The 26,988-nt window shown below is 37.0% G+C and overlaps 4 protein-coding genes and 1 pseudogene across 10 annotated transcripts; 2 read left to right on the top strand and 3 right to left on the bottom strand.

Annotated features, from left to right (window-relative positions):
- Positions 1–3,205: 3,205 nt before the first annotated feature.
- LOC140772622 (probable homogentisate phytyltransferase 1, chloroplastic) lies at positions 3,206–8,923 on the bottom strand. 2 transcript variants are annotated; one of them, XM_073114781.1, is made up of 13 exons: positions 8,645–8,923; positions 7,439–7,716; positions 7,205–7,288; positions 7,048–7,122; positions 6,809–6,892; positions 6,586–6,675; positions 6,118–6,219; positions 5,833–5,928; positions 4,645–4,716; positions 4,476–4,571; positions 3,930–4,034; positions 3,627–3,695; positions 3,206–3,494 (listed from the first exon to the last, which is right to left on the bottom strand). In XM_073114781.1, exons 1-12 carry the CDS (start codon positions 8,709–8,711, stop codon positions 3,654–3,656), a joined length of 1,191 nt encoding a protein of 396 aa, XP_072970882.1. In that variant the 5' UTR covers positions 8,712–8,923; the 3' UTR covers positions 3,206–3,494; positions 3,627–3,653. The 2 variants fall into 2 exon arrangements, with proteins under 2 accessions (XP_072970882.1, XP_072970881.1); XM_073114780.1 differs by having other exon boundaries at positions 3,206–3,695; positions 8,645–8,922.
- A 1,916-nt stretch (positions 8,924–10,839) lies between these two features.
- On the bottom strand, positions 10,840–15,926 carry LOC140772659 (uncharacterized). Of its 4 annotated transcripts, none has more exons than XR_012106322.1 (10): positions 15,627–15,926; positions 15,191–15,243; positions 14,940–15,055; positions 14,424–14,775; positions 14,050–14,220; positions 12,591–13,112; positions 12,338–12,431; positions 12,174–12,246; positions 11,170–11,500; positions 10,840–11,042 (listed from the first exon to the last, which is right to left on the bottom strand). XR_012106322.1 is itself a non-coding variant. In XM_073114831.1 (9 exons), exons 1-9 carry the CDS (start codon positions 15,838–15,840, stop codon positions 11,242–11,244), a joined length of 1,851 nt encoding a protein of 616 aa, XP_072970932.1. In that variant the 5' UTR covers positions 15,841–15,926; the 3' UTR covers positions 11,049–11,241. The 4 variants fall into 4 exon arrangements, 2 of the variants coding, with proteins under 2 accessions (XP_072970932.1, XP_072970931.1); XR_012106321.1 differs by having other exon boundaries at positions 11,166–11,500; XM_073114831.1 differs by lacking the exon at positions 10,840–11,042 and having other exon boundaries at positions 11,049–11,500; positions 12,174–12,243.
- Positions 15,927–16,846: 920 nt separating this feature from the next.
- On the top strand, positions 16,847–18,097 carry LOC140772591 (PR5-like receptor kinase; annotated as a pseudogene).
- Positions 18,098–18,483: 386 nt separating this feature from the next.
- LOC140772590 (uncharacterized) lies at positions 18,484–23,142 on the bottom strand. The gene is made up of 16 exons (XM_073114734.1): positions 22,919–23,142; positions 22,783–22,811; positions 22,584–22,695; positions 22,414–22,511; positions 21,961–22,057; positions 21,778–21,867; positions 21,600–21,662; positions 21,423–21,497; positions 21,124–21,189; positions 20,966–21,043; positions 20,557–20,667; positions 20,263–20,340; positions 20,055–20,174; positions 19,394–19,437; positions 19,251–19,308; positions 18,484–18,861 (listed from the first exon to the last, which is right to left on the bottom strand). Exons 1-16 carry the CDS (start codon positions 22,949–22,951, stop codon positions 18,853–18,855), a joined length of 1,161 nt encoding a protein of 386 aa, XP_072970835.1. The 5' UTR covers positions 22,952–23,142; the 3' UTR covers positions 18,484–18,852.
- A 451-nt stretch (positions 23,143–23,593) lies between these two features.
- LOC140772703 (uncharacterized) lies at positions 23,594–26,480 on the top strand. Of its 3 annotated transcripts, none has more exons than XR_012106325.1 (8): positions 23,594–23,845; positions 24,086–24,261; positions 24,733–24,797; positions 24,920–25,021; positions 25,148–25,303; positions 25,522–25,620; positions 25,705–25,875; positions 25,979–26,480. XR_012106325.1 is itself a non-coding variant. In XM_073114901.1 (8 exons), the coding sequence occupies exons 1-8, from the start codon at positions 23,748–23,750 to the stop codon at positions 26,086–26,088; spliced, it is 936 nt and encodes a 311-aa protein (XP_072971002.1). In that variant the 5' UTR covers positions 23,601–23,747; the 3' UTR covers positions 26,089–26,480. The 3 variants fall into 3 exon arrangements, 2 of the variants coding, with proteins under 2 accessions (XP_072971002.1, XP_072971003.1); XM_073114901.1 differs by having other exon boundaries at positions 23,601–23,845; positions 25,746–25,875; XM_073114902.1 differs by having other exon boundaries at positions 23,630–23,845; positions 24,728–24,797; positions 25,746–25,875.
- Positions 26,481–26,988: the final 508 nt, after the last annotated feature.

The raw sequence follows: 26,988 nt of genomic DNA on the forward strand, positions 1-26,988 counted from the left end.
GCGATGGAGGACGACTACAAGTGGAGAGGCGGTTTTATACCGAAACACCCGTGCGTTAGGCGGCGGGGCCCACTGGGAGTAGCCGGTAGACTGTATGACGTGTCGGTCGCTCCCGCAGGGGCTTCCTTTGAGACGCGCACCCGTGAAGCATGAGAATTGCTTTCCTTTCTTTTCCTTCTCTCATTCATGACTGGTTATTTAAAAGGTCCCCCAAAAAGAAATGTTGATGACTAGGATTATAATTAACTAATTTATTTATTTTTATTATAACACAAAGTGATTCGATTTATGAGACTATACATTAAAGAAACTCACGCTAGTTGTTTACGTCTACTATCCATATTATTCAAGTTGATTTTAATGATCCCCATCATCTTTGAAGGGAAGGACTTCAGAGAATTATATTCAATTTGGTAGGTAGCAGATTGATTCAGCTATTATGCTTCAGAGAAGTAGTACTTCTCTTAACAGTATCAAACTGGTGATGTAGGAATTTAAACTAGAGAGCACTTATACAATATGAGCTCCTTCAATTATTTGAACACTATCAGTTGATGATAGTGTAGATTAAGCTTTAAACATTAGTGTTTCACTTAGCATAGGAGTTTCATTCATGTACAATGTTGGAGTATCATGCACAGTAATCTCGAAAGCACTTTATTCATTCTTTCGTCTCCATATAACACAAACTGAAAGAAAGTGTAGGTAGAACAGAGTCAGATAATAAAAGGAGAATAAAAGTTGGCTAGGGAAGAGAGGGGAGATCTAACCATCTAAGCCATTCTTTTAGGAAATCACCTACCTTACTAAAAGACAAGGATCCCTAACTTGAGAATATAATTTTGATCTTGTAGAAGTACATCTAATATGCTAGCATAACAATTTTTTTAATTGCAATAAATATCTAAGATTGTATGCTAAAAAATGGAGGTTATAAAATGACTGTCAAAAAAAGAATTTATTTCGATAGATAAAAAATTACTTTTTTAGTTTATTTTTTATAACAAAATATAAAAATAAAAAGGTTTCTTAAAGTAATTATTTTCTTCCCTCACTTTCTAACAAACCAAACAATAAACTAATTTTCATTATATTCTAATACAACTCTCTTCCAAGAAAGGGATTCTACCTCCTCATCCATTACCAAAGCAAGGATTTTCTCTTCCCCATCAAAGTTATCCCATATGTATTAGTAGAGTGACAAGTGAGATACTAGAAGAGACCCCTAGAAAACCAAACAGATGAAAAAAAAAAATTGGGGTAATTGGTAGTGGAGAGCTACAGAATTATCAAGAAGGAACTTTAGAAAGTTGTGACTTTAGATACTATAAACTTCAAGGCAAAGCCTCAAAGATCAGGGATGAACAAATAAATACTATAAACTTTAGATACAGGACACCCACTTCCAATCCCTGCTTCATTTCCTATCAACCAAGCTTTGAGAGCTGCAAGTCTACAAAGGCATGATTTGAGGTAGTGACCAGATACACCCACTAGAGAAAAAAGAGAAAAAGGTGGAGATAATGGTAGGATCTGCCATCCCTTTCTCTTTTATTCATATTCCACTAGTGAGGAATCTAGAAATAGACAAGCATTTGGCATACATATCAACAAATGGTATGTGTTCTTTGATGCCAAGATCTATCAGCAGCACAAGGAAGAGGTCATTGAGTTACCTGCATGTGAAGAGAGAGGAGCAAGTTGGGAGGTGGTCTCCATCTCACACAACATGCCACTGTAGTGGGGGCAATGCTAACTCCTTAAAACTGTGGATAGGCCATATGGTAATTCAGCATTAATCATCATCATTATCAATAACTTCAGGGACAAATCTTTTTATTTTACAGAGAACAACCAAAGACCCAACTGGTGTCCTTCATATGCTTCCTATGAATAAATAGCAGTCCTTGAAGCCATTCATCTGGTTTTCAGCCATTGCCAGTTACCCAAACAATCTCCCATTGTACAGCAGGAAAAGTATGGACCAATCTTTATTGCATACATAGTTCAATGGTAGTGCTTTATTTCATACATCTCATAAATGGAACTCAAATAAACAAAACAACGTGAGGATCAATGTGAAACTCAGGATTTCCAGAAACTTAGTATAAGGTCATAAAGAATCAGAAAATCCAGTGTGTTTGCTAAACAAAGATGGAGAAAAATGCTTCAGATGAAAAGAAAATACAGTAAAATCAAGTTACAAATACGGGCAACAGAAGTTACGGCAGAAAAATGGAGAAGTAACTATAATTTATGAAGGTCATTGTCGTGTTAGGAGGTAATTCCAGAATGCTTGAAGCAACTCTCAGCGTCTCTCAAACAATAAAAAAGTAAATACTCTATAAAAAGGAGAAAAGAAGAATTGCCATTTTCTAAGCACAATACTACATTAGTGTGTACTGTATATGATCAAATAAGATGATATTATAGGACTAAAATATATGTGCGAGTTGACACTATCTCCCAATTGGTTCGATCATGTCAAATTATCAACGAAGGGTTTGTTTGATTGAGATTGTTTTACGTGCTGTATTAACAGATACAGTATCTAATCCAAAAATTATTGTTTAGTTTTGTGCACCAAATCCGAAAAATAATATTTTAAAAAACTAATTAAACTCAGATACAGTTTTTTGGCATCTACTTGGTTCAAATTAATACCAAAAGACTACATCTAACCATCCTAACCTGACCTATCTTTCTCCTCTTATTTCATCCCAATCCAATCTCAACCTATCTCTCCTCTCAGTTCATCCCAACCCGACCCCAACTCATCTCGCTCCTCTCCTCTCATTTCCACCATCAACCTTAATCTATCTTCCCTCTTCTCTCTTCTATTATCCTCTAATTAAACATTTATTTATTAAATACGTCATTATGAAATATAACTAACTAAACATGTGCTTAACAAAAACGGTGTTATGAAATACAATCAACTAAATAAGCCATTTATTTATCGAAATACAACATTTAGATAAACATATATTTCTTAATACACACGAATTTCTAAGCACAAGAAACCAAACAACTCCCAAGTGATAATCCTTTTACCAACAGTTAATTGAATTAATATTCAGCAACGAGAACGAAAGTTCAGTATTATACCTTAACATTCTGATTTGTGTATCCTTTTATTAATCAGAAATATTTATTCACCATTAGTTACTAGTTCCTGATCTTCATTTTGACATACTGAAGGAGGTAGTAAAGCAAGCAGCAAAGCATTGCAAGTTTCACTTATTGCAGTTGTAGTTTGCACCATAATTTGCCACCAGGTTCTACATTGTTCTGCCCAATTTTAGTCAGAATATAAAACAGAAATCAAGAAGGCATTTGTCATCTCATCAAGTAGACTTGTTACAATTTATTCACTAGTAGAAGAAGATATTAGATTACATATGCAAGAAGACACATTGAGAGTTGAGACTAGTCTTCTGATGTTAAAACCTCCCCTCTAAATGAACCAGACTGTTGACAGCTTACCTCTTATTCTGCCAAGTGGATAGATAAAGTTGAAGCTAGTGGTCAATATTAGGAGGAAGTTAAGGTTTAAGCAGACTTGAGGAACTTCAGAAGTTAAGAACTGGCAATTCATTTAAAAGAACATCATTCACTGAATAAACCTGCAGCTTTTGTGACACTTGTAGTCCTCATCTCACCAGAGGAATGAGCAAGTATTCAGCATAAAAGAGCTACAAAAAAAAAATGGAAAAGAAAAAAGGGTCATTTAGCTGCAGAAACCCAAATCCTTCTTCATAAAGCATTATCTTAAAAAATATATATATAAAAGTGACAAAGGAATTTCCTTTTCAGATTTCGCCAGATTTCACTCGTCAAACTAAATTCTCCAAAGTAATAGAAAGCCTCTATGAGGGTCTAACTCTACCAAAACTGAATTCTAGTATTTGTTAGCAGTCACTAATTACCTTCCAGATAAACATATAAAAGGATGTTATTGTAGAATTGTTCATCACGTCGAGTGACTTTGCACGATTCCAGAGGATTGAAGCAAGGACAGCATGGCCTAAAACCTACAAAATCAAAGATGACAGAATTATCATAATAATCAACATTTCAATCACATAGAATATTATTCTCCAGAATAAGCATTGAAACTCAAAATTGAATTTGGCTCTTAATATAGCAATATCTCTGTAGGAAACCTAATATGAGGAATTGTGCATAAAAAATTCAAGCCTGGCCCATTGTGACTATTGTCAAAACAATTTTATGGCATAAGTATTTTAAATCCACAGAACATTGTACCACAGTCACTGATTAACATGACTTTAGCCAAAATAAAGGATGCAAATTTATACTGATTTCTATTTTTGCATAACAGATGCACTCAAGGTTGATCAGCAACACAAACAATTTCAGCAAATTCCTCAGAAACAAAGAAAATAAAAGCCACAGGCAAAGATATTCATACAAATTGACTAAACAATATAGATAGAGACTTTGCAGCATACAGTTACGAATTTGCTCCAAAGGCATGGAGAAATAGCTCCAATCACCATGGCAACGGTGTATGCCATCTCAAGAAGAAAAACACAAATCCAAAATACCTGCTCAAAGATATATTAGCAAAATCAATGAGAATTTGTAGCATAATGATGTAAAATCTGCATCTTGACTCACCCGCTTTTGACCCAGCCGAACACTGAAGGACTGAATACCAAATATACGGTCTCCTTCTATATCAGGTATATCCTGCATAGGAGTTGAAGTTATGATTACCCTATTCTGAACCAGGGAATAAGGCTGACGACATTAGAAGGCTAGAAGCTCTAATAGTTGATATCAACAGATGATATAGGACTAGTACAATTATGATATGAGGAAACCAAATAGAAGTCATCATTATGGCAAAGTTTGGCCTAGTATCAGATATTCATCTCATCTTGCCTCACTAGAAGCATTACTGCCAATAGAATACAAATCTAAGGATAAGAAAAGCAAATCAGACAACCTCAGAATCCGCTTAACAACTGAAATAATTTTTGCCCTTCACTTCAGGATCCAAAGATTGCAAGGAAAAGAAAAGGATAAGTAATGAAACAATGTTTTGAAACTCTTGACATCAACAAAGGTCTCCAACAAGAGATCGACAAATCCAAAACTTTCAGTGGACTTGTCCCTATTGCAACACATGAGATGCTAGCAAGCAGTGATTAGATCACATCATAAAATCAGTATACAAGCATGTCATTAGATTCAACTTAGGCACCAAGTGACTCCTTTAATACATACATAATTCTTTCCTTTACTATTAAAAGTTTGATACATGATAAAAACGCAAATGTTGGCTGCTATATGATAAGCACAGCTAGATGTAAGTGCAATACAATTGGTATAGAATTATAGATGTAACATCGTTACTATTTGGAGCTAGATATGCATGTAAAAGTAGATAAAGCTGCTAGCTGTTGATAATAGAGTTATCTGGTTGTATAATGGTTCTTGCTCATCATCTGATGTATGAGGTTGTTAAGGCAAATGGTGACAAGTTAGTATGACCATAAGAACAGCAGCAAAGATAGCTGCTATTACTGTGATAAGCACACGAATTAAACCAACTATTACAACAGAAGTGGAAAACTGTATTGGTAAAAACTTCAAGACAAGGATGACCAAAGTACTTGATTCAGATCCTCAAAATTTGGTAAAAGAAGCTAAACAGAGGAGCCTCTTGTAAGTACTTCATCATCATCAACAGCATAAATTGGCTGCATTTCAATTGCAAACATTCCTCTTTACTCTCAATTGGAGCTGGTAGCACTAATAACTCCTACAAAATAAATATTTTCATGGAATTGACATAGTTACCTTGAATAATGCTATGACGACAGAGAAGAAGCTCATGAATGCAGTCGCAAATATCAGTGGCCTTGAGAAAGTGGTTGGTCTTCTTAAAACAAAGGTCTGAAAAATGTAGTGATGCAAAGTCATCTGGTGCTAATAAAAAGATGACACAACAATTTAAGTACACCAACATATTTTACTCTCACAATACTGAAAAGGACTAAAAAAATTAACAGAACTACAATATTTATGCCTGGATGGATAATGGTAGAATCTGCTTATGGGCATTCTTTAAGTATAAAAAAGTACCTGCATGTGCAGGAAAAATGCCAGTTGAACAATCACTGCACGCACTGCCAATATGCACATTGCTGCAACAACAGCAGACCTCTTCCATCTTAGAAATGGTAGCTGAAACAATAAGATTCATAAACCATCAACCAGCAAATTGAAAATCTACCAGAAGATACTAAAAATCTCTCATAAGCTTAGTTTTTATGGCCTTTTCTGCTAAGTTACACCATGCAACTCCACGCCATCATTCGAGTGAAGATACTAAGAATATACCCAGAAGTAAAAAATATATAAATAAATAACAAACAAGGAATTATCTTCTTTCTACATACTACCTACTTATCTCTCGTCGGACAACTATTAGAAATGTCTAGGCTGTGTGTGCTTCAGGAATTGAAATTATATTGCATTTCTGAGGTACTTTCAACAAATCTAAATTGCAAAGGAAGGAACCGTTCATTTAGCAGAAAAGATCAGACTTACATTGGTTGAATATGCAGTTCCAAGAATAAAGCTAATGAAAAGAGCCCAAAATAATGGCCAAGATCCAACAAGCCAACCACCGGCAAAGCTCTGAAACATAAAACTTGTGATTCAACAGTATTTTGTAACTGATCAAAAGATCTATTCATGTAAACTGGTGAAGAGGATAATAAGAGAATAATGATTTTCCAAGTAATCTTCAAATAGTAAGGATCTTAATTACCAGAACAGCAAAAGTTGATACAATTGCAATGCCAGTTCTGAGAGAATATTCCCCAGAAGCTAGTGGGAGAGTTGGCTTATTGACCTGAAAGAAAGATTGTTAAGCTTCACAAGTTAGATTTTAAAGGATACGAGAACAACAGCATATGCTCTAAATCAAAATTATTAAAAAAAAAAAAAATCAGGTAACACTAAGATTCATGCAATCATTTCACTCCAAGATTGGTTTCAGATGAATACCTTGTCAATTTCTATGTCAAATACTTGATTTAGACCAACAATATAAATATTCATGAAAAGTGCTGGTACAATTGCCTGAGAAAGAGTAAATACTTAGTATCAAGAAAATACAGTAAATTTTTCTAACTTCAAAGCTATTCAGATTTCAGAATAGTACCTGCAATAACCCCGTAAGAAACAATGGAGAGATATCAGACAAGTTTTGAACAGCCAATAAGGAGACAGATACTATGCTCAGAGCCTGCTCAGACATGAACAATTTCTTAGATCTGAGAGATGGATGGGGAAGTAACAGACTATAAATATCTAGTGATTTAACTTTCTGATCCGCAAAGAATACAGTACACTTGCAATGCATTGCCAAATATATCCTAAAGGAATATGACTCAACTGTTCCAATAATTGTGTGAGGCCGTGAAAACCTGTAGAAAGCATTTAGCAAAGACAAAATTGGCTTCCAGAAGCTTGAGGAATCATACTCTTGAGGTTCTCCTAAAGAATGCTCTGAGGCATTCACACGAATTAACTCAAGACCCCTCCCGTGTTTTGCAGACCTTCCACTAACATGTCTAAGATTGGAGTTAATGAGGCTCCGGTGAAATATTCCACTGGTGCAAATACATGAGCCACTGGATGTTTTGCCAAAGTAATTGAGTCGTATAGAAGAACCTGTAAAACATTAATAAAGATTGTGATGATTAGTTATTAAGACCACCAATCAAAGAAGAGTGAGCATCATGTGAAACTAAATAACTGTGATAGCAGCTTCCATAGAGAAGAGATAACAGATCCAGACAAGCAACCTATCCATGTTTAATGAAATCAAAAACTTAAATTTCTGCCAACAACTCCCTTCAAAGTTTCTCATTAGAAGTTGGCCTCCACCTGCTGTTACAATCAATCTGTGACTCAGTTTCTCAAGAGAGCCTTTGCAAGAGTTGAATTGCATTATGCACTTTAACTGATCCCAAGCTTGATGATGCTTTAAGTTGATGTATTATATTATTATCTTTTATAGCATCCATCCCTTTAACTCTCATATCAAACTAAGTCCTCCACTCCAGAAGAAATTTCTGAAACTACAAATACTGCACAGTCTTTTTGTTTCCCCTGATTAATTTTTAGTTTTTTTCTTTTCTTTCCAGGAGCACTACTTTGCACTGTCAAGGCCTGAAATCTCAATCAAACAATTTTGGAACCTAACGAAGGCTACCGTGCATTACTGTTACTTCCTAAATCCAGTCAGTAACTATAGATCAATTTCAGAAATTTTTACTGAAAAATAAGCAACAGCTCAACAAATTCGCACATAAAAATTGCCTCGTACGGTACTACTAACAGCCACTCCCAGAAATGCAAAATAAACTTACTAATCCTTCGCCTGCCGTCATTTACCTTTTATCTAATCCATCTAACCGAACCAAAATAAAGAAATAAATAACCACCGGAAGCCTAGCAAAATCGACGAAATCTCTCTCTCTCTCTCTCTCTCTCAAACTCTTCTTGGAAACAACTATTTTGATCGACAACATGAGAATACTCCAGGGTTTATCAAGTGCCGTTCCTGAGCTGGCTCCGGTCACTTCGGCACGCGTACCTCGCAAGAGAGCTGCCGAGAAGGGTCGCGACGGCAGAGGGCCCGGTCGGAGAAGAAGGGAATCCATGGATCTCGCAATGAATCCGAGGGAAAGGAGAAGGGATCTCGGAGCTTGGAGCTAGGAGTAGAAGGGCTTTGCCATCAATTAATGAGCGAGGAGGGAGGGAGCGAGGGAGCGAAGGGGCGACGGAGGGGGCGAAGAGAAGCGGGCGAATCTTTCCAAGTGCAAGAGAGCGCGATTTAGGAATTGCTACTTGAGTGTATTCTTTTTCTTTTTTATAATTTGGAGCCCGGCAACCTTTTAGATACCGAAAGCTTTTAGCTGTCTAATCTAAACTTTAAATTATATACGTCACTGAATAATTACTTTAAACCAAACACCATCGAAACCTGTTCCAAGCTGTTACATAGATCATATTATTGAGTCATCAATCGAATCGAATCAAACCATCAAACCACCAAATTATTAAATAACCTTTTCACAATATTATTTAAGATCGGACCACCAAATTATTAAATAACCTTTTCACAATATTATTTAAGATCGGAGTTAGATTGCGTACTAACTCTCGATCACGAAAAAAAAGTAACCAATAGCATAGTTAGAAAATGAAAATTCAAAATTTCCTTTTCGGAATAATTTATTTTTTCTGGCAATGAAATACTCACGGATAATTTGTTTTTCTTATTTTTGGAATAATTTGTTTTTCTTATTTTTTTAAAACAATCCCATCAAAATGAAGAGTATTTTTTTATCGCAATTTTAAAAAAAAAATGAAAATATTTCTTTCGTTTTTTATATATAACATTAAAAATAATTTTTAATTATTACACTTTTTTTGTTTTCAAATACGAATGAACATATAAATATTTTATTTGGTTTCTAAAATAATACTCATTTTGATAATAATAAATATAAATTATTATTTTTATTTCAATTATATTTAGCATATAAACTAGGCTTAAGATTCATTTATTATCGGGTTTGAGATTCTTCGGCATAAAGTTTAATAATATTAACACTCTTATTTTTTTAAAAAAAATATAAAAAAGCTTTTCGACAATGAAATACTCACGGACAACTAGAAATTTATTATTATGACAAGATAAAAAAGTAAAAGAGTATGAAAAGGACAGATTAGAAACAGCGCACCATTTCATCAAGTGTGTGTACCAGAGATCACAATTACGTCCGTTTTAGTGTTGCGTCTATTTTAATTTACTAAAGCTCTTTGTATCATATTTCGAACGTAAGAAAATAAAAGAGTATGAAAGGGATAGATTAGAGACAGCATACCACTTCATCAACTACTTGTATCGGAGATTACAATTATGTTCGTTTTTAGTGTTGCGTTTATTTTAATATACTGGAGCTCTTTGTATTTTATTTGAAACATAATTTGTGGCTATAGAGTATGCATAATTAATACGCTTAATGACGTGGTCCGGATGGACAAGGATATGTTTGTCTCCACTTAAAACGGCACTCAATTTGAAAGAATGTAAAGTTTAAAATGAGAAATCATATGCTCAAATCCTAGGACCACTATGAGTCATTCTATCTCATAGTTGAGCTAAACTACAATATTGGTTGGTTGGTTGCTTGCTTTTCTCCTCCAAACCGAGCTTAATGCTAGAGGGTCGGATTCATGTGTGAGATTGCGTACCGTTTGTATCTTTTGTTACTAATACTCTCCCAGTTAGATTTAACTTTTCCCCTCTCAATTTCTCTTAGTAGTATTTAAATTAAATCACTCTTTCGACTCGGTGCATCAGACGTTGACCTGAGGCTCATATAATTGTAGTTTTTGTAAGGAAAACGCCTTACACTTCTTTGAAAGTAACTTCAACATCTACCATTAAATCCTTTTTTTTCTTTAACATTTTGTTCATTTTAATGCAAGGTTGAGTGAGTTTTGGGAGCATTGCAGCCGTGCTGGTATATTCCATCGAGTTGGCGGTGTTAAAGTCCACGTGTGCGGGGCCCAGTTGATACATTAAATGATCGATGTGCAAGGAATGCTGAGGCTGTCGAGGACGGTACAAGCAGTACGACAAAATTATGGAAAGTATCTGTCAGCAACGTGTCGGCTTCCCAGTTTGTACAACGGGATGGTTGGGTGGTCCCCAAACGATCCGTATCGGAACTGAGAACAACTCGATGGATCCACTCTTTATTCTCTTGTAGATTTGGTGAGAATAGTACCTTTATTATATATTATTTGCGCATTGGCTCTTGCTTAACATGCACTGAACTTGAGTTCATGACAGACACCCTTAAGGGCAATAAAGGTGAGAAGAAGTATAACTGATATAAACCTCACTTGATATAAACTGGCATAAGGTAGGTAATGAGAGAATCCTCGATGAGAATTACTGAGAGAAACTTTAGAGCTCACTGCAAAATGGTGTATAAAACAATAGGATTAGTAGCTCCCCTTATACACGAACGAAATACTATGGTGATCATTCACCAAAAATCGCTATACTAAATCAATATAAAGTGTTACACATACAATACCTACTGCTGGCAGCTGCCCCCAGTTTGATTTATCCCACTGGAGTGCAGAATATGCTGCAGCAAATTAAGTTTGATCTCAGCTTGATTTTCCCCGTCCTCTCCCCGTCCTACTTGTTGCTTTTCTCCCCTGTGTACTGCTTGAATTGGCGAGTGTACCATCCTCTAGCTTGTCCTCAGTGCTCTTTGTTCGGCGACGGGGAACTTTAGCAGTAGGCTGACCTAGAGTCCGACGAGCTCGTTTTGAGATTCCCATGTCAGGCTCCTCCTTGCAGGTGGTTGACTGCATGTTTCTCTTGAGACTAGCAGATTTTCGTGAATACAATATCGCTGGAGAACTGGACAAGAGGAATACTTTCATTTTTAGTGCATAATAACTTTGTGAATGCCTATAGATGATTAGCCAAATTGACTCATTAGAAGAAAGAGTTAAAATTTGGCACTCTTTGTTTGTTCTAAAGTAACTATAGCCCATGCAAAACGTGAAACTTGACAAACCTTCAAGACTTTCTGCTGCATGACATGGGCCCAACAGAAGATAAAAATCACATTTGGTAATTCAAGTGGCACACCAATGAACAGCATACAGGACTCCTATAGGGGGGGGGGGCAAGCAATTTTATGGAAAAAAAATACTACTCATTCTCTCTCTTATTTCAATTGGCTCTTCAATGGATCATGGAATTCTTTTATTTACTAGCCTCTAATCATAAAACGAGAAACTTTCATGCCAAAATGTACTCAAGATTAAGCCATTCAAACTCAAGGGGATCCTGACCTTATCCTGAGACAATAACTAAGTAAGCCATTCAAACTCAAGGATATCCAAGATCTGATGATCGTGAGAATATTTCATCCAGATATATACATCATTCAAGAACTTTCAAGTGATGGCACAGTTTACACCAATTAACCAAAGGAAATTTTTCAGTGAATGAAGCATAGTAGATTTTTCTTGTTTCTTTTATGAATTAACAGTAATGCAAGTACTGTATCAAAATGACTTAATACCTTAATGCAATGGTGACACCCTCCTTTATCATTATTTTTGGTGCAGACCTTGAATCTTTCGGTACAGAACCTGCTACAGGAGGAGGACAACATATCATATGTGACCACATGCATATGAGAACAATGAACATATAAATGAAGCAGCTTCAGAAGGGAATAAATACCATCGTGCTCTTCTTTGGTTACCATTGCAAGCGAGTCACTATCAAAGGAAGCATTCTCAACTTGCCCAATCACCGGGGGATGTTGTTTGGTATCCTTAAAAAAAAGAAAAATGAACAGCTCAATAATTTGAAATATAACAAGTGAACAATGACCTCAACCATAATTAGTTGAACCTGAACGAAGAGAAACCACAAGTAATAAGCAGAAGCCAAATAGGGTTCTATAAATTTCATCGGTACAGTAAATAAATACCTGATTGCCGTCTAGCAAGAGAGCAGCAGAATCACAAAATGCAGGGTAATCACCAATTTGAGAAAGTCTAGGTACCAAAGGCAAAGCAGTTAATATTGGCGTTTCATGGTTTGACAGTGCTGCATTTATAACTGCTTCAGAATCTGAAATTATATCAGTAGAAGTGGTTCTGGCTGTTCCAAGTGGAAGAATTTCATCATATGCTCTCTGACAGAACAAGGTAAAGGATCCAAGTGCACCATGATCCTTTGCATGCAAACGTTCAGGCAAGCTTACAGATGTATCTCTTCCTTTTAGAGATGGTAAAAAGTTTGGAGCATCATTCATGCCTATAGCTTCTATTACCCCTTGATCAGCTGTTGACAAAGTACTTGAAGCTTCATGACCAGTAAATTCTCTAGATAAATTGGCTTGCTTTATCTTTGAAATGTTAAGAAAACTTCCAGTTGACTTGGTTTGGATTCTTTGAGAATTATCAAACACATCCCCTGATACAGATCTATGATAATTTCTATTGAGGACCTGTATATATATATATTTTGATAAAATGATCATCACAAGCATAGTCTTAGTTCCATGTTTATTAACAAAACATTATAGCCAAAAAAAAAATCCTTGTACCAAATGATGATGTAAAAAACCAAGGATGAATAATCTAATGAAAGCACATTAGCATGATGAAAATTAAAATTCTCAAATAATAGTGAGTCTGATCTATACTATTAATGTAGGGATGCAAGTGCATAGCCAAGAAAATAAATGGTTCAAATTGGATGTCCCTGATATATACGGGTGTAAATGAGCCGGGCGTGAGTTAGCCAGCTCTAATTCAAGCTCGGCTCATTTAATAAATGAACCATACATTTAGATTAGGCTCAACTTAATTTAAACTGAGCCGAGCTTAAGCCTTAATTGAGCCAATTTTTAAAACGAGCCCAAAAGCCTTAAACGAGCCATTATATCAAAGATCTAATAATTATGAATATACATATACATAATATATATTAATATATAAATTTTGAGCCTATCGAGCCAAGCTTGAGCTAGCCGACTCAGGCTCGCTCATTTAATAAGAAAGCCTTGTCTTTTACTTAGGTTCGGCTTAGCCCAAAACAAGCTTGAGTTGAGCTCGAGCCGCTCGTTTATTTTGACAACCCTACTGACATGGAGGTTCCATTCTTCCTGTGTAGCTTCAGATAGGAATATAAGATGAGTCTAAGAAGAGTAGTATATTGGACCTTTGAAGTTTGAACAACTTGGGGAAGGTTTCTCTTGCCATTTCAAAATTAGTCCAAACCTAGTTTGATCACATATGTGGATATGAATCATAAGTAACAGAGATTATGGTTCTGGACTTTCTGGATTTTAGTACCTTACTTCATGTAAGAAATCAAACAAAAATAATGGAGAACCTTTTTTCATGGTCATTGTTGTATTTCTCACTGGCTACAGTAAGTACCTTGGATGGCGGCACCAAATAACAAGCATTTGCAGCTTCATCCTTTTGAAGAGGCACCCGAGTAGGCGACTTATACCTGGCACTGCTCAAGGATGGAGACTGAACTGGGGGAACAGATTGCATGTATGATTTAGCAATCTCCGCAGGTGAACTTGCTTGACATTCAAAATCCTGGAAGGAACATAAGAATCAGACATTCAGAAATTTTAAAATGGAAAAATGAACCCTCAAGATGGAACTGGAAATTCAGAAACTGATATTTCCAAAGAAACTGAAATTTCCAAAGACATAGTTCAGGTTACAAAAGATTAAAAAAGTCCAGAAGATGGAAAATTAAAGAGAGAAGCAAGAATCGCAAAGAAAGAAGCACTCACAGAATTAAACACATCAGAATTCAGAGAGCAAGGTCCACAATCAAAACAAAATTTTGAACTTGATGTTGGTTTTTTTGTCTCTAACCATTTCTTCGCCTCCATAACAGCTGTATCTTGGACATCAGGTGAAACCGCCAGATAAGAAGGCCCAGGAGATAGAATATTTGGACGACAGGATGGAAGAGAAACCTTTTCCGGTACTTTTCTGTTCTGCCAATCTACAGGCAAAGTAGTATCAATGCCAGTGGCCGTGATGGATAATTCCTTTTCCACTTGATCCTGTCCTAATTCCATTGGTCCAGAGTCCACAACTCGTGACTGAATTAGCTGTACTAATTTATTACATTCATCCCTGTTATAAGTATCAATAAGCATTCTCAACTTCACAGAATACCAATTGAAAGAACACACAAGTAACACACAAAAAGAAATCCTACTGTATCTTCCGCTATCCTGCTGAAAAAAGGAAACCATCCTTTCAATTATATATGCATTAATGACTAATTTACTAAATACCGTGAATAAGTTTCTTGCATAAGCAACTGCTGTATGGCATCTTTAGATTCGATTTCTGAAACAATTGCTAGTGATCCTTCCATCGAGTCCTTGAGTAACTTTGTCTCCTGTGCTCCCTGACCATACAACAAAGAGAAGTTATTTACACGTGTAAGTTTCAACTGTAACGACACCATTAACTCTTGAAATATCAAGCCTATGAAAAGCAATAATGAAGAATTAAGTGATTAATTTAGAGGGGAGAAGGTTACCAGGTTAACTTCATCATGTCTTTCAGAAGACACAGCAGTTTTCTCATCCTTATCTGAAAAAAATTAGAACATATCATCGGTCAACTTCACAATGTATGAACTGTTTCAACTCTGACTAATATAAGAAAATATTAACTCAAATAAAATTTGACTAAATGTTGCGATACAACGAAAAGTAACAGTTCCAAACAGCAAAGTGAAGTTCCATCTATTTCCCTTTAAACAAGATCATAAGTGATTTACCCTAACTACATAACACGACACCGACAACCGCAAAATTCTCGTAGAATGTCAAATTAACCAACCAAAATCACCCAAATGAAGCAAATTTTAACCTATATACCAAAATTCTACCATAAAACGAAAACGACGGAAGCAAAATGGAATATTTGAAAGAGAAAAAAAAAAGACAAGCAAAGAAAGGAAAAGGGGATACAATGATCGATGTCTTCGTCTGAGGAGTAGAAAGAGGAAGTGGAAGAGGAGGAGGTGGAATCGGAGCCGAACACTGAGGAGATGATCCTTCCGGCCCCAGATATGAGTCCTGAGAGCCACCCCGCTTCGCCACCTTCGGACGAAGGCGACGGTGGATACTCCTCCTGCGATAGGCCGGTGGCCGCCGCCGGCGACGCTTCTCCGGCCGATAGCATGCCGCCGTCTTTGCCGGAATCCTGGCGAGAGGCGGCGAGGGAGGACGTTACAACGAGAGAGAGAGAGAGAGAGAGAGAGAGAGAGAGAGAGAGAGGAATGGAGGGAAGCAGTAACCAACCGCGGCTCCTAATAATTTTGAGAAATGGACGGCCACGGAGGAGCGGTTTGCTGGATCACGTGCGTCCCACGTGAGTTGGACATTACGGGCCTCAAGCAGATCGGATCTATTAGTGATCCGGATCTGATATCAAGGTTTTCGGCTCTAATTAACTCAAGTTCTAATTAAGGGTTAATTAATGGTTTAGCTCGATTTTAACGCTTAACTCTCATGTGATCTATATCATATTACAAGTATTAAATTTTTCAATAAAAAATTAACAGTGTTTTATTCATGTCAATAAAATAACCTTTCATCTATAAATCAGATTATATTTCTACGACGATAATTAAATCTTTTTACATTATAATTAATAATTGACTAACAAGTACAACTTGATTTGGATCACAGATTTACAAGAGTATTAAGTACTTAAGTTTAAAGCACATAGGGATATATTACTAAGCCCGTGATGGTAAATTATAATTTCCCCTTTAATAGCTCTTGTGGGCTGACGTGGATCTAAACAATCTTAATTACCAAACACGAGTAGATTCCTACTGCCTTGTTGATTCCTCTTCTTGTTCTATGTTCTCTTTTATAGGTTGTGGTGGAGAGTTCATAATAAGGCTACAATCTACCATGTTTATGAATCTAACCCACCTCTGGTTTTTACCATTTGAATTAATTGGATTCAAGCAATCTAGCGTCTCTCCTGGTGCTCTCCGATGGACAGGGTACACTTCAGATAATGGAAAGTCCCACGCTCTCGTGCTCTTGAGTAATCATCTCATTCTTGAGTTATCACTCCTCATGCTTTGTATATATCTTAAAACCCCTGTTCTGCTACCAAATCTGAAAGAAATCTGCAAGTTATCAACATAAAAGAACAAGATTTTATAGAATTACTCACGCATGTATCATATTTATAGAGAGATATAAACCAAAAAATAAAAAATAAAAGAATTCATCTCCATCTGTTTTGATACATGCAGTAGTTATAGTCATCAAGGTGTTAATTATGCTGCTGCAAAAGGTTCGAAGGTCTCAAGAGCAGCTCAGTGTATCCAGACCCAAGGTTTGGAACACTGGCTATGGACAAATTCGTCAACGGGATAGAACGAGAAAAGCCCATCTGGTTCACTTCTCTGCAGCTCAAGCTCGCAGCTGACAACTACACCCATCTCTTAGGCTCAGGTGGCTTTGGAACAGTGTGCAAATAATCATTCTCCGATGGGGTAGTAGCAGTCGAAGTTCTAAAAGGCAACTCGAATGAAAAAATAGAAGAGCAATTCATGGCTGAAGTGAGCACTATAGGAAGAACCCACCACGTAAATCTCGTCAGGCTCTATGGCTTCTGCTGCGGGAGAGATCTCAGAGCTCTAGTTTATGAATACATGGAGAATGGTTCCTTTAATAAATTGCTCTTCCGTAAAGTTGATGCCATTGAGTGGGATAAAGCTGCATGAGATTGCGATTGGCACAGCCAAAGGCACAGGTTATCTGCATGCAGAATGCCAGCAGAGGATCATACACTATGATATAAAGCCTGGCAATGTTCTCTTGGATGCTAGATTGTGTCCAAAGGTGGCAGACTTTGGTTTAACAAAAGCTATACAACAGGGACAAGAGTCAACTGATGATAACTGAAGTGAGACTAACCTAGGTTACGCAGAACCGGAGTTGTGGATGCCGTCTCGGTGAGCAATAAGTGCGATGTGTATAGTTATGGGATGTTGAGCAATAAGTGCGATGCGTATAGTTATGGGATGTTGAGCAATAAGTGCGATGTGTATAGTTATGGGATGTTGTTTGAGGTGGTAGGGAGGAGGTGGAACCGTGATTCAAATTCCTCCAAGAGGCGAGAGTGGCTTCCTATGTGGTGTGGAGGTGATGGCGAAGTGCGGGGTTGAGGAGAAGGGGACAGAGAAAGCGACGAAATGGTGAAGGTGGCATTGTGGTGCATACAATACCAGCAAGATCAGAGGCCATGGACGAGTGAGGTGGTGAAGATGAAGGAGTGGGTGGAGTTTCCTGCACCACTAAATCCATTCAGTCATTTAATTGGCTCACCTCGCCCTCCTGTTGTGGATTACCGGACATGGGGGACAACATCAAGCTCGTGTGGCCGTGCAAGATCCAGTGCTGCAGCATTGCCGGACCCTGGTTATGGTAGTTCAACTCCGGTCATGAGGAGACACGAGATTGGAATAGATTGTTCATTAATCATGATAATATAAGCAATACGATCTATGTATAAGCTCCACGAGAGCAACTCACCTTTTGATTTCCTTCAGCCATTCTTCTTGCAAGTCGTAACCTTCTCCAGTTATGTCCTTGCATCAAATTGGCACTGCAGGCAAAGCAATCTTTCCACGGAGATATGGTGGAGACTGTCAGGCATTCAACTAAAATTTGGGATCAAAGAACATTTAGTGAGACATCCCTATAAAAGTATGGAATACAAAAGGAGAGCTGCTTCTTCACCTTTTAAAAAGCAGCTGTTAAGATGAAGATCAAAGATAACAGTTCAGATCGCAAAATAGAATATTAATAACTTGTATTTGCTACCGAGACTACAAGATGGACTTCCAAGTGCTCATTACTTAATAAGATGAAAATTAGCATTACAATGGAAAGCCAGTCTAGAGTAATAGAACACTTCTTTCTCAAGAAGGTGAAAAACAAGGATACATGAACTGCCACAGGAGTACTAATAGTAGACCTAATGATTTGTCATGCTAATCACGGGCAAGAATTCCCCCCTTTAGCTATTCCAGAGAATTTAACAAAAAAGTTAGACGCGTGCCAGCTCCAATACTTCCATTTTCTGTGCTTCTGAGAGCAGGGAGAGGGCCAGGCCTGGACTAGGACTATTGACCATCAGTTCAAGGTAGGTGGACACCAATCGCTTCTATACCGCCTATAAAGATAGAGCAACACGATCAGTGACGATAGCAAAAAAAGAAAGATAAATAAATGACTCAATGCACAAAATGGATAAAAGATCAAAATCTTATTGGAAATCATTACTCTCCACAAAAACTGTTCTACAGCTAAGAGCATCTTAAGTAATAGTCATACTCAAACACGTTAGAGCTGCAGATTGACCAGATGCTTCTCCAGTACTGACTATCATATATGTAATATATAAAAATGTCTAACATCATTAGTACACGAACTATTAACCTAATCAACCCAATCAAAATTACATTAGAGCTCTGCAGTCATTTTAAAAAATAAACATAAACCAATAAAAACATAGAAAATGAAAGAGAAAAACAGAGTCAAATAGTGGTCCTATTCACACACCTCAGTCGATGTCGAATGGATCACCTCCCTTTCAGCATCTAAATGGCCACTTAACCTCCTATTAAGGGGAAAAAAGAACATAAGTAAACACTCTTCAATTATGTAGAGATAGAATGCTAACATGAAGAGCTCTCAGATATCACCTTGGCTTATCAGACTTCACAAAATGTTTTGACATTATTGAAGCCTGCATTGAGATTCCATGGAGGTTATTTTTGAAATATCATTGCAGTGGTAAACTCAACAGCAACCAAAAAAGTCTTAAGGTACCAATAGGCATGCATTATATATCCAAAAGCAGGGAATTTTCAACATCTGGTTCTTCAGAAACATAAACAAAAAGGCATGCTCATTATCAAATTGAAAAATGAATCGTAGAGCAGGAGGCTCTCATAATTGTCACATCCAAGGAAGGGAAAATACATGTAGCATTCTCCATATTTCTTTAAAGACTGTCTCCACAACTTGAACCCACACCACTAGAGCACGTGGGGTAGTTTTTATCAGTCAAGATTCAAGAAGCTAATACTTTTACTAGTTAGAAGCTTAGTTGCAGGGTAATCAAAATTCCAGCTACAATTTCAACAATTGTCAAACTATTTCAAATGCTACTGGTGCAAAAAATTTATCATTATGATATATTGCATAACCTATTTCATTAAATTCTGAAAAAAGTACAAAAAAGGAGTCTGTACTGCAAGCAGGAAATAATATAACTTTGCCATGTGAAAAGAACACATTTTGATATGTAATATTTCAACATAAAATTGGCATTGTTTCAGAATACTGAAGATGCATTAAAACCTGCTCCTGTATAATGCTTCTAGCTTCAACAAGTTGAGCTTCAAGTTCAAGCTCCCTCTCAGTCGCTTCAGAGGTCACCTCAGCGCCCTTTTGTGCATCTTGAAGTTGTGTCATTCGAGACTATATCACAATATCACATAACCATTGATGAATAAATATCAAAACAAGAGATGATGGTGGAATGGCAAATGAATCCAGTGACTTCCACCTTAATCGAAGCCATCTTTGTCCGTAAACTCTCCTCTATCTGATCTCTAGCCATGTGAAAAGGTAGGTCAAAGACATCCTGCAAGTGGCAATTCTGTAAACCTAGGATCCCTCTAAACTTTGAAAGAACAATCAGTCAGGAAACCCACTCATTCCTGAGGAAAACATAACAGCAGTAACAAAACCAATGGAAGATAACAATGCCCACCCCTCAACAAAAGATCAAACAAAATATAGACTCCCCAATGCAATCTATCTAAACCCTGTAAATCGCAAAAGACAGTTTTTGTCATACCGTCCTTCCACCTAATGGGGACTGAGGAGACCCAGCATCATGTGTTTCATTGACCGCCAACTTTTGTTGTGATAGACCGTTTGGAGCATTTAGAAAGTCACGCATATCCATCTAAGTGAAAAAAGGTTGGGAAAACCATAAGCACATTTAAAAGACTTGTTAAGAAGTGGAATCATATAAAGAATGACTATGTCACAATAATTGATCCAAAGATGGATCTTTAACTATTTTAATATCCAACCTCACATAATATCTTCGAGGTCTTTCATGACACCTAGTTAGCATACATTCTACATGGTCATTAAGACTTCTTTGCATTCACAAAAGTGAAACACAAAGTTACAAGCTCTATTGGAAAGGAAATACTTAGAAAACCCAACATCTAGTAAACTCAACTTTCTAAGTTTACCTGCATAGAACGCAACAAGGCCCGTAAATCAGAGTTCTCTGCCATTAACTCTTGTTTCTTCACTTCATATGCATCAACCTAACAGCAGCATGTAATGAATTAAGAAGAATGAAAATCAAGACACGTAACTGATTGAACAGAGGCTGCATACTCCTTACAATCATTTTATAGAAATCACTGTCAGCCTTCTTCCCATTCCATGTTCCGCGCTGGCGTCCTTCTTTCTATTGTGTTAAACATAAGGATCATTAGGTGAAAGAAAACTCTTTAGCTATATGAAATAGCTAAAAATTTTAGCCAAGGAAAGTATAACGCAAAATAAGCAAAAGAGTATCTAGAATGTAAATGATATAAGAATAGGACAAATATTCTTCACTATTCGGCACATAATTATGCAGTCCACATGCCTACAAATCTAAATCATTTACAAAATGTATGAAATTTGACATTTAGATACCTGCAATAAGTTCATTATTTCCATACCCGACCGAGATTCCTTCTTCTTCTCCATAAGTACTTGATTTAGCCTCTCCTGCAGATCAAGAAGTTGACAGTCCATGTCACAGATAATGAAGAACTATATATTACATTTGTGCTACATGAAATAAAGAAAGAAAGAAAAAGACAACACTACCTGCAACTTTATATATTCCTTCTCTTTTTTCTTCATTTCATGTATTTGCTGTGTGCGCACTTGCTACAGAAAAAAAGAAGTAATGAATCAGAAGACGTGTTCTTCACAAAGCAAGTTGGAAAATAGTATCGCATAACATCTGAAAGCATACGGGAAAACAATCACAAAAAACTTCCACCTGATTCCCAATGACCATCTTTTGAAATTCATCTCTTTCTTGTTGCAGCTTTTCAATTTGAGCCTTCATAGCTGCTGTACTTTTGGCTTCCTGGTGATGCAGAGGTTTAGAATTCCAACAATAGTATAGCTACAAGATTTATTAGAATGCACCAGAAGACAATTCCAAAAAAGAAGAACAAACCGTTCTGGTCAAAGTGGCTAGCTCTCGATCTTTGGCAGCTAACTGTGCTTCAAGCCTTTCAATCTTGGCCTCTAATCTTGAGGTATCGGACTGCAACCTATACCATTGACAGGTGATCACAGGATGAGATATCATTTGAAAGCAAGGGACTGGAAAAGGAAGCCTTTTGTGCATCTATGCTACCGTTGATCCCATTGGCTTAATTTCTACTTCTCTAATAAAATGTGCATTAGGATGTTATAAGATCATGCACCTGGGAATGCTTGGGCGTGGAAATGGAAATGGCTAGAAAATTACGCTCTAGAAAGAACTACAGTTTCCTGTTTGTACAAGAAGTAACTCTCATTTGTATATATGATGCAGAATAAGGAGACAGAGTAGTCAAAATCATCACTGTACTTTACCATCCCAAAGAGCTAAGAGAACCTAAATTTTAGGAACATATGAACGCACCTCTGTCTCTGCTCATTCCATGACTCCCTGAACTCGATATCCCGCTGCCTCTGTTGGAGCAGCGAATATATGCAGTTACACGTCCTCGCCACCGAAACCTACACCGAAAACTCGTCACATCCATATCTAAGACCAAGAAAATAAAATGAATTGCATAACTATACACTCACAGGATCAGTAGCGAAGAGATCGAGAGAAGCGGGGAATCCGAAGGTGACGAGCGTCTGGTTAAGGTACTTGGCGCAATGTTCCAGGTTTCCAGCGTCAGCAAACGCGTAATCCCTGCAAGAAGTCGATTAGAACCCTAGAAATCGTAAAATCGAGTAGAGAAAAAATAGATCGAAGTGGAAAGCGGAGAGATCGGCTCACCCTATACCGATAGGCGGCGCTCCAGATGCCTGCATTGGAGTATAAACCGGATCAGATCCCGATCGAAGAAAAGAAGGAAGCGGAGAAGGAGAGATTGGAGCACTTAGAAGGAGATCTGAGGACTAGGGTTTCTTACACTGAGATCGAACTCGGACTTCGTCGACGCCATCTCGGGGGAGGGAGGAGAGAGAGGAGAGAGACAGAGATAGAAACCGCGAAGGGTTTCGAATTCGAGCACAAACCGATCTTTTTCGAGCTTCGGACGGGAATTTGAAATGGACGCGAGGCAGGGAAGAATGGAGGTCGTTAAGAAGCGTGTCGCTGCTAATCTGCGCCTGAGTGTCAGAGTAGACCGGAAGTGTCGGATTAAGTGATAACCAAACTTTACCTCGGCTAAGAGACAAAAAGAAAAGATATGACTCCTAACTATTACATATTTTCATATATACCCCTCGTTTATTCTTCTCATTTAAAGAAAACTTTAGGCCATCCATCATTAGTTTAGTGATTAGTTTCTACTAACCATTACATAGATAAGAGATTATATTCACCATCAACATTTATAATCAAACCTCTAATCTATCAAAAATATAATATATATATATATATATATATATATATATATATATATTAAATTTCTGAAATATCTGTTCCATTAGTTATCTTTTTCTTTAAAAAATATTATTTAGGTCACGTAATTAATTTTAGATATTTTAGAAATTATTCGTTCAGGTCCAGATAGAACTAACCCCAAAATGAAATCGTGACGTTTTGAAGTAACCACGATGTTGGATGGATCTAATCCTGGCGGAGTTCTAGCTCGATCCAAACTCGAGTGGGCCCGGATCCGATGAGCGAGTTCTCTCGAGTCTCGAAATCTTCTCTCGTCCGTCCTGCCATCGGAAGTCCAAAGAGGGCTAGAAGCACAACGAAGAAGACGAGGGCGAGAACGAGTGTGGCAGTGCATGCGTCGGTTGCTCTGCAGGGATATGTCACCGATCGTCTCTCGCCGTCTCTTCTCGTCGCTTCCTCCTCTGCCTCCATCGCCGCTTCCATCTCGGAGGTCTTCCCTTTTCCCCTTTCCACTTTACTTCAAAATGACGTCTTTTTTAGTTCTTATTGCTGATTTGAATCTATTGGATTTCATGTACTTACTGATCTACCCACTTGAATAGCTTTGCAAAGATTGAATCTTTCCCACTAATTTATGAAGCTTTGATTTGGATTGGAAAGAATTTCCCAACGCCTACTCTTTACGTGATGTATGGAAATTTGATTATTGATTTCCCTTTTTGTTCTGCAGAGAGACACATCTTTGGTATATTGTACCAGATGAATTAAAGGATACTTCCCTGTTGAACCAGTATATGGAACTCTTATCTCCATGCGAAAGACAAAGGGTTTTGTCCATGGATGGAGAAAGGCTTCAGAAAGGTGCTTTATTGGCACGTGCCTTAGTGCGCACAACTCTTGCAAGATGTATGTCTTCACTTGCCGTTCCTTATGTTTAAAGTTCGAGTATGCTTGTTAAATTTGCGACACCTCTTAGCTTATGATTATTACAACCTATAAGAGCAATTTCAGCTAGTAGGTCAACAATTATCTGCAAACTATACACTAACGGAGTATGTCAATCTTCTCATGAATCTACTCTGTATTACTAGTCTAAATAGACAGTACTAGTCTCTAACCCTAAATCAGATACCAGTTGTAGGAAGTACAACTGATCAGAGCAGGAAGTGGATGGATTTGCCTTGCCTTGTTTGAAGATCTCCAAGCATACTAGAATTTTTAAGTTCTGTCAGAATGTGTATCAGCTAATGCCACTTGTCCTTGTAAATTGTTTCTGGAGTTAACTATGTAACAGAGGTTATATATATATAGTGAAATCACACTAAACTTACTTGCATGGGGTTCCACTGATAGTTGATTTTGTTTGAATTAGACTAGATTCAGATAGTAGAGTTGATCCAAGGTCAATCAAGTTTGAGAGGAACAAATTTGGGAAGCCTGAGGTAATGAAATAGAGGTGCAGTAACCAACTGACAGTGTATTCCTTTATGCACTTGAACTTCGATTTTCATAATTAACCTCTTTTTTCTTGTACCATTAATGCACAAAGTATGTGTTTGATCAGATGGTGTGGCAACATGATGATAGTTGGACCCAGCCATCTTTGCAGTTTAATGTCTCGCATACATCTTCCTTGATTGCCTGCGGCATTACTTTGGATGTTCGTGTAATGTTCCTTTTCCTTTTTATTGACCACTATAAAGCTCTTGGTCTTATGCAATTCCATCTATTCTGGAAGTCATTGAATTACCCTGGGTGATGTGCCTTACTATGTTTATCTTTATTGTTTCAGATTGGCATTGATGTTGAAGAGAAGCAACGCAAGACAATTAATAGTACCTTGTCTCTTGCTCGCCGTTATTTCTCACATTCTGAAGTTGAATATTTAGGTTCTTTTTCAGATTCTGATACTCAACAAAGGGAATTTATAAAACTATGGACACTTAAAGTGAGTATGAAGTTTAAGGACTTTTTCTGTCTGATTTCAGTTTTTTTCCCTATCTTACTAACAAATGTCTCATTTTTTTGCATATGTCAAGTGTGTATTAATTAAGACAGATTATGAATATACATCATACTTGATCCATGCATGCACTCATTCATCAATATCGACATGCATGAATACTTGAGCAGATAGATAACTTGCCGTATTCTTATTGTCTCTAGGAGGCATATGTAAAAGCTCTTGGGAGGGGGTTTTCAGGTGCTCCATTTAAATATTTTACAGTTCAGTTGGAAGCAAGCAAAGGAATGCAATTTTCCAGGGTAATAAATATGTTTTGTATGTTCTACACAACCTCCTGGTTTTCTACTTTCAACTTATATTATAACTCAGTTTATTGCGGACAGGAGCACAATGACAATTTTGATGCATCTGATTTCTATAACAGGCACTCGAAGTGCATGTAGAAGCTGATTCTGATTGTCAGTACCTCACAAACAATTGGCAATTCATTCTCTTTGAACTTAATAGTTCTCATTATGTGTCAATTTGCATGGAGAAGGACCTGAACCTTTCAGGTAGATATTTAAATTCTCATCTCTTTCCCAATCAAGATTAAGAGCTTACAATTTTTTATATATATTATAATCAATCTCCTTTTCTTTCTTTTGCATATTACAGGTGATGAGAATGACCCACTAAGACTAAAGGTATGGAAAACAATTCCATTTGTAGGAGATGAACTTGTTTCAGGTACTGATGCAGTAAAATACATTAGTGGGCTATCTTGATATTTTGTGTCACCTGCTGCAAGATTGTGCTAAATCAGTTTGCCTCAAGGATCACAGCACTCTTCAAAGTTTATTGCAAAAAATTACCCAGTGAATCTGAAGTTGATTCTCTTGGCAAGAAAGAAATTAGCTGTTGCCTTAGAATATTTAGTATTTTATCACTGATTCTGTTCAATAGAACAGCCAATTTTTGTTGTTGCATATGACAACGAGATCTGCATATAATTGTCTTTATGTTTTCGTAGATAGGTAGTCAGAAAATTGTTGATGCTTGGCCATAGGTGCTTTCAAGAGCATCTTGGTTGATTTTAAGATTAGTGACCTTAATATTTCTCAAAGAACTTTATTGTACATGGCAGTCTTTAAGTAATTATTGTTTTGCCACAAGTCTATGCAAACATGTAACGTGTGATGCATTTTGTTCTCTGAATTTAAAAGCATCTATAAACCTGTTACTTCCTAATTCTGGTTTTGCTTATGCTCGTCACACCATATCCATGACTTCACTTATGGTTCGTCGTCTAGTTGGTGTAAGGTAAGGAGGCAGTAAGCGAAAGAAGATGTTCTTATATGCCTTTTTTTCCTTCATCTTTACTTAAGATAGATTCATACTATTCTCATAAAAGCCTCTCTGTTTGAAGTCTGAGGAGATATTCTTGCCAGTTACTGTGACTGATCTATATTATTCTCATAACCTCCAAGAAATAACTTCTTCTGTTATCTATTCCGGCATTAGCTACTATTTGTAGATGTGCATGAATATGATGTATTTGTTAAGCAACTCTACTAAGCTTTTTCTTTACATTGGCCTCAAACTTCCAACAGACGCTAAATCTCAGCTCAATTTATATATATATATATACATCTGAGTATCTTGTGTATACGTTTTGGTGATTCTCC

Source organism: Typha angustifolia, chromosome 12, assembly GCF_048772165.1.
Source record: "Typha angustifolia cultivar Huaian chromosome 12, ASM4877216v1, whole genome shotgun sequence".
NCBI classification, from domain to species: Eukaryota; Viridiplantae; Streptophyta; class Magnoliopsida; order Poales; family Typhaceae; genus Typha; species Typha angustifolia.

Excerpts from the sequence above, each read along its gene's own strand:
- LOC140772622 (XM_073114781.1), bottom strand. The coding sequence starts at position 8,711 with ATGGATTCCCTTCTTCTCCGACCGGGCCCTCTGCCGTCGCGACCCTTC. Across the intron at positions 7,289-7,438 it reads CTCACACAATTATTGGAACA|GCTCTGAGCATAGTATCTGT; the intron begins GTTGAGTCATAT and ends ATGTCTGAGCAG. Across the intron at positions 4,035-4,475 it reads TTTGGAGCAAATTCGTAACT|GTTTTAGGCCATGCTGTCCT; the intron begins GTATGCTGCAAA and ends TTGATTTTGTAG.
- LOC140772659 (XM_073114830.1), bottom strand. The coding sequence starts at position 15,840 with ATGCTATCGGCCGGAGAAGCGTCGCCGGCGGCGGCCACCGGCCTATCG. Across the intron at positions 14,776-14,939 it reads ATGCAAGAAACTTATTCACG|GGATGAATGTAATAAATTAG; the intron begins GTATTTAGTAAA and ends TACTTATAACAG. Across the intron at positions 12,247-12,337 it reads AACCAAAGAAGAGCACGATG|CAGGTTCTGTACCGAAAGAT; the intron begins GTATTTATTCCC and ends CTCCTCCTGTAG.
- LOC140772590 (XM_073114734.1), bottom strand. The coding sequence starts at position 22,951 with ATGGCGTCGACGAAGTCCGAGTTCGATCTCAGT. Across the intron at positions 22,058-22,413 it reads TGGAATGAGCAGAGACAGAG|GTTGCAGTCCGATACCTCAA; the intron begins GTGCGTTCATAT and ends TCAATGGTATAG. Across the intron at positions 21,868-21,960 it reads TAGCCACTTTGACCAGAACG|GAAGCCAAAAGTACAGCAGC; the intron begins GTTTGTTCTTCT and ends CTGCATCACCAG.
- LOC140772703 (XM_073114901.1), top strand. The coding sequence starts at position 23,748 with ATGCGTCGGTTGCTCTGCAGGGATATGTCACCGATCGTCTCTCGCCGT. Across the intron at positions 25,621-25,745 it reads AAGGAATGCAATTTTCCAGG|GCACTCGAAGTGCATGTAGA; the intron begins GTAATAAATATG and ends TTTCTATAACAG. Across the intron at positions 25,876-25,978 it reads GAAGGACCTGAACCTTTCAG|GTGATGAGAATGACCCACTA; the intron begins GTAGATATTTAA and ends TGCATATTACAG.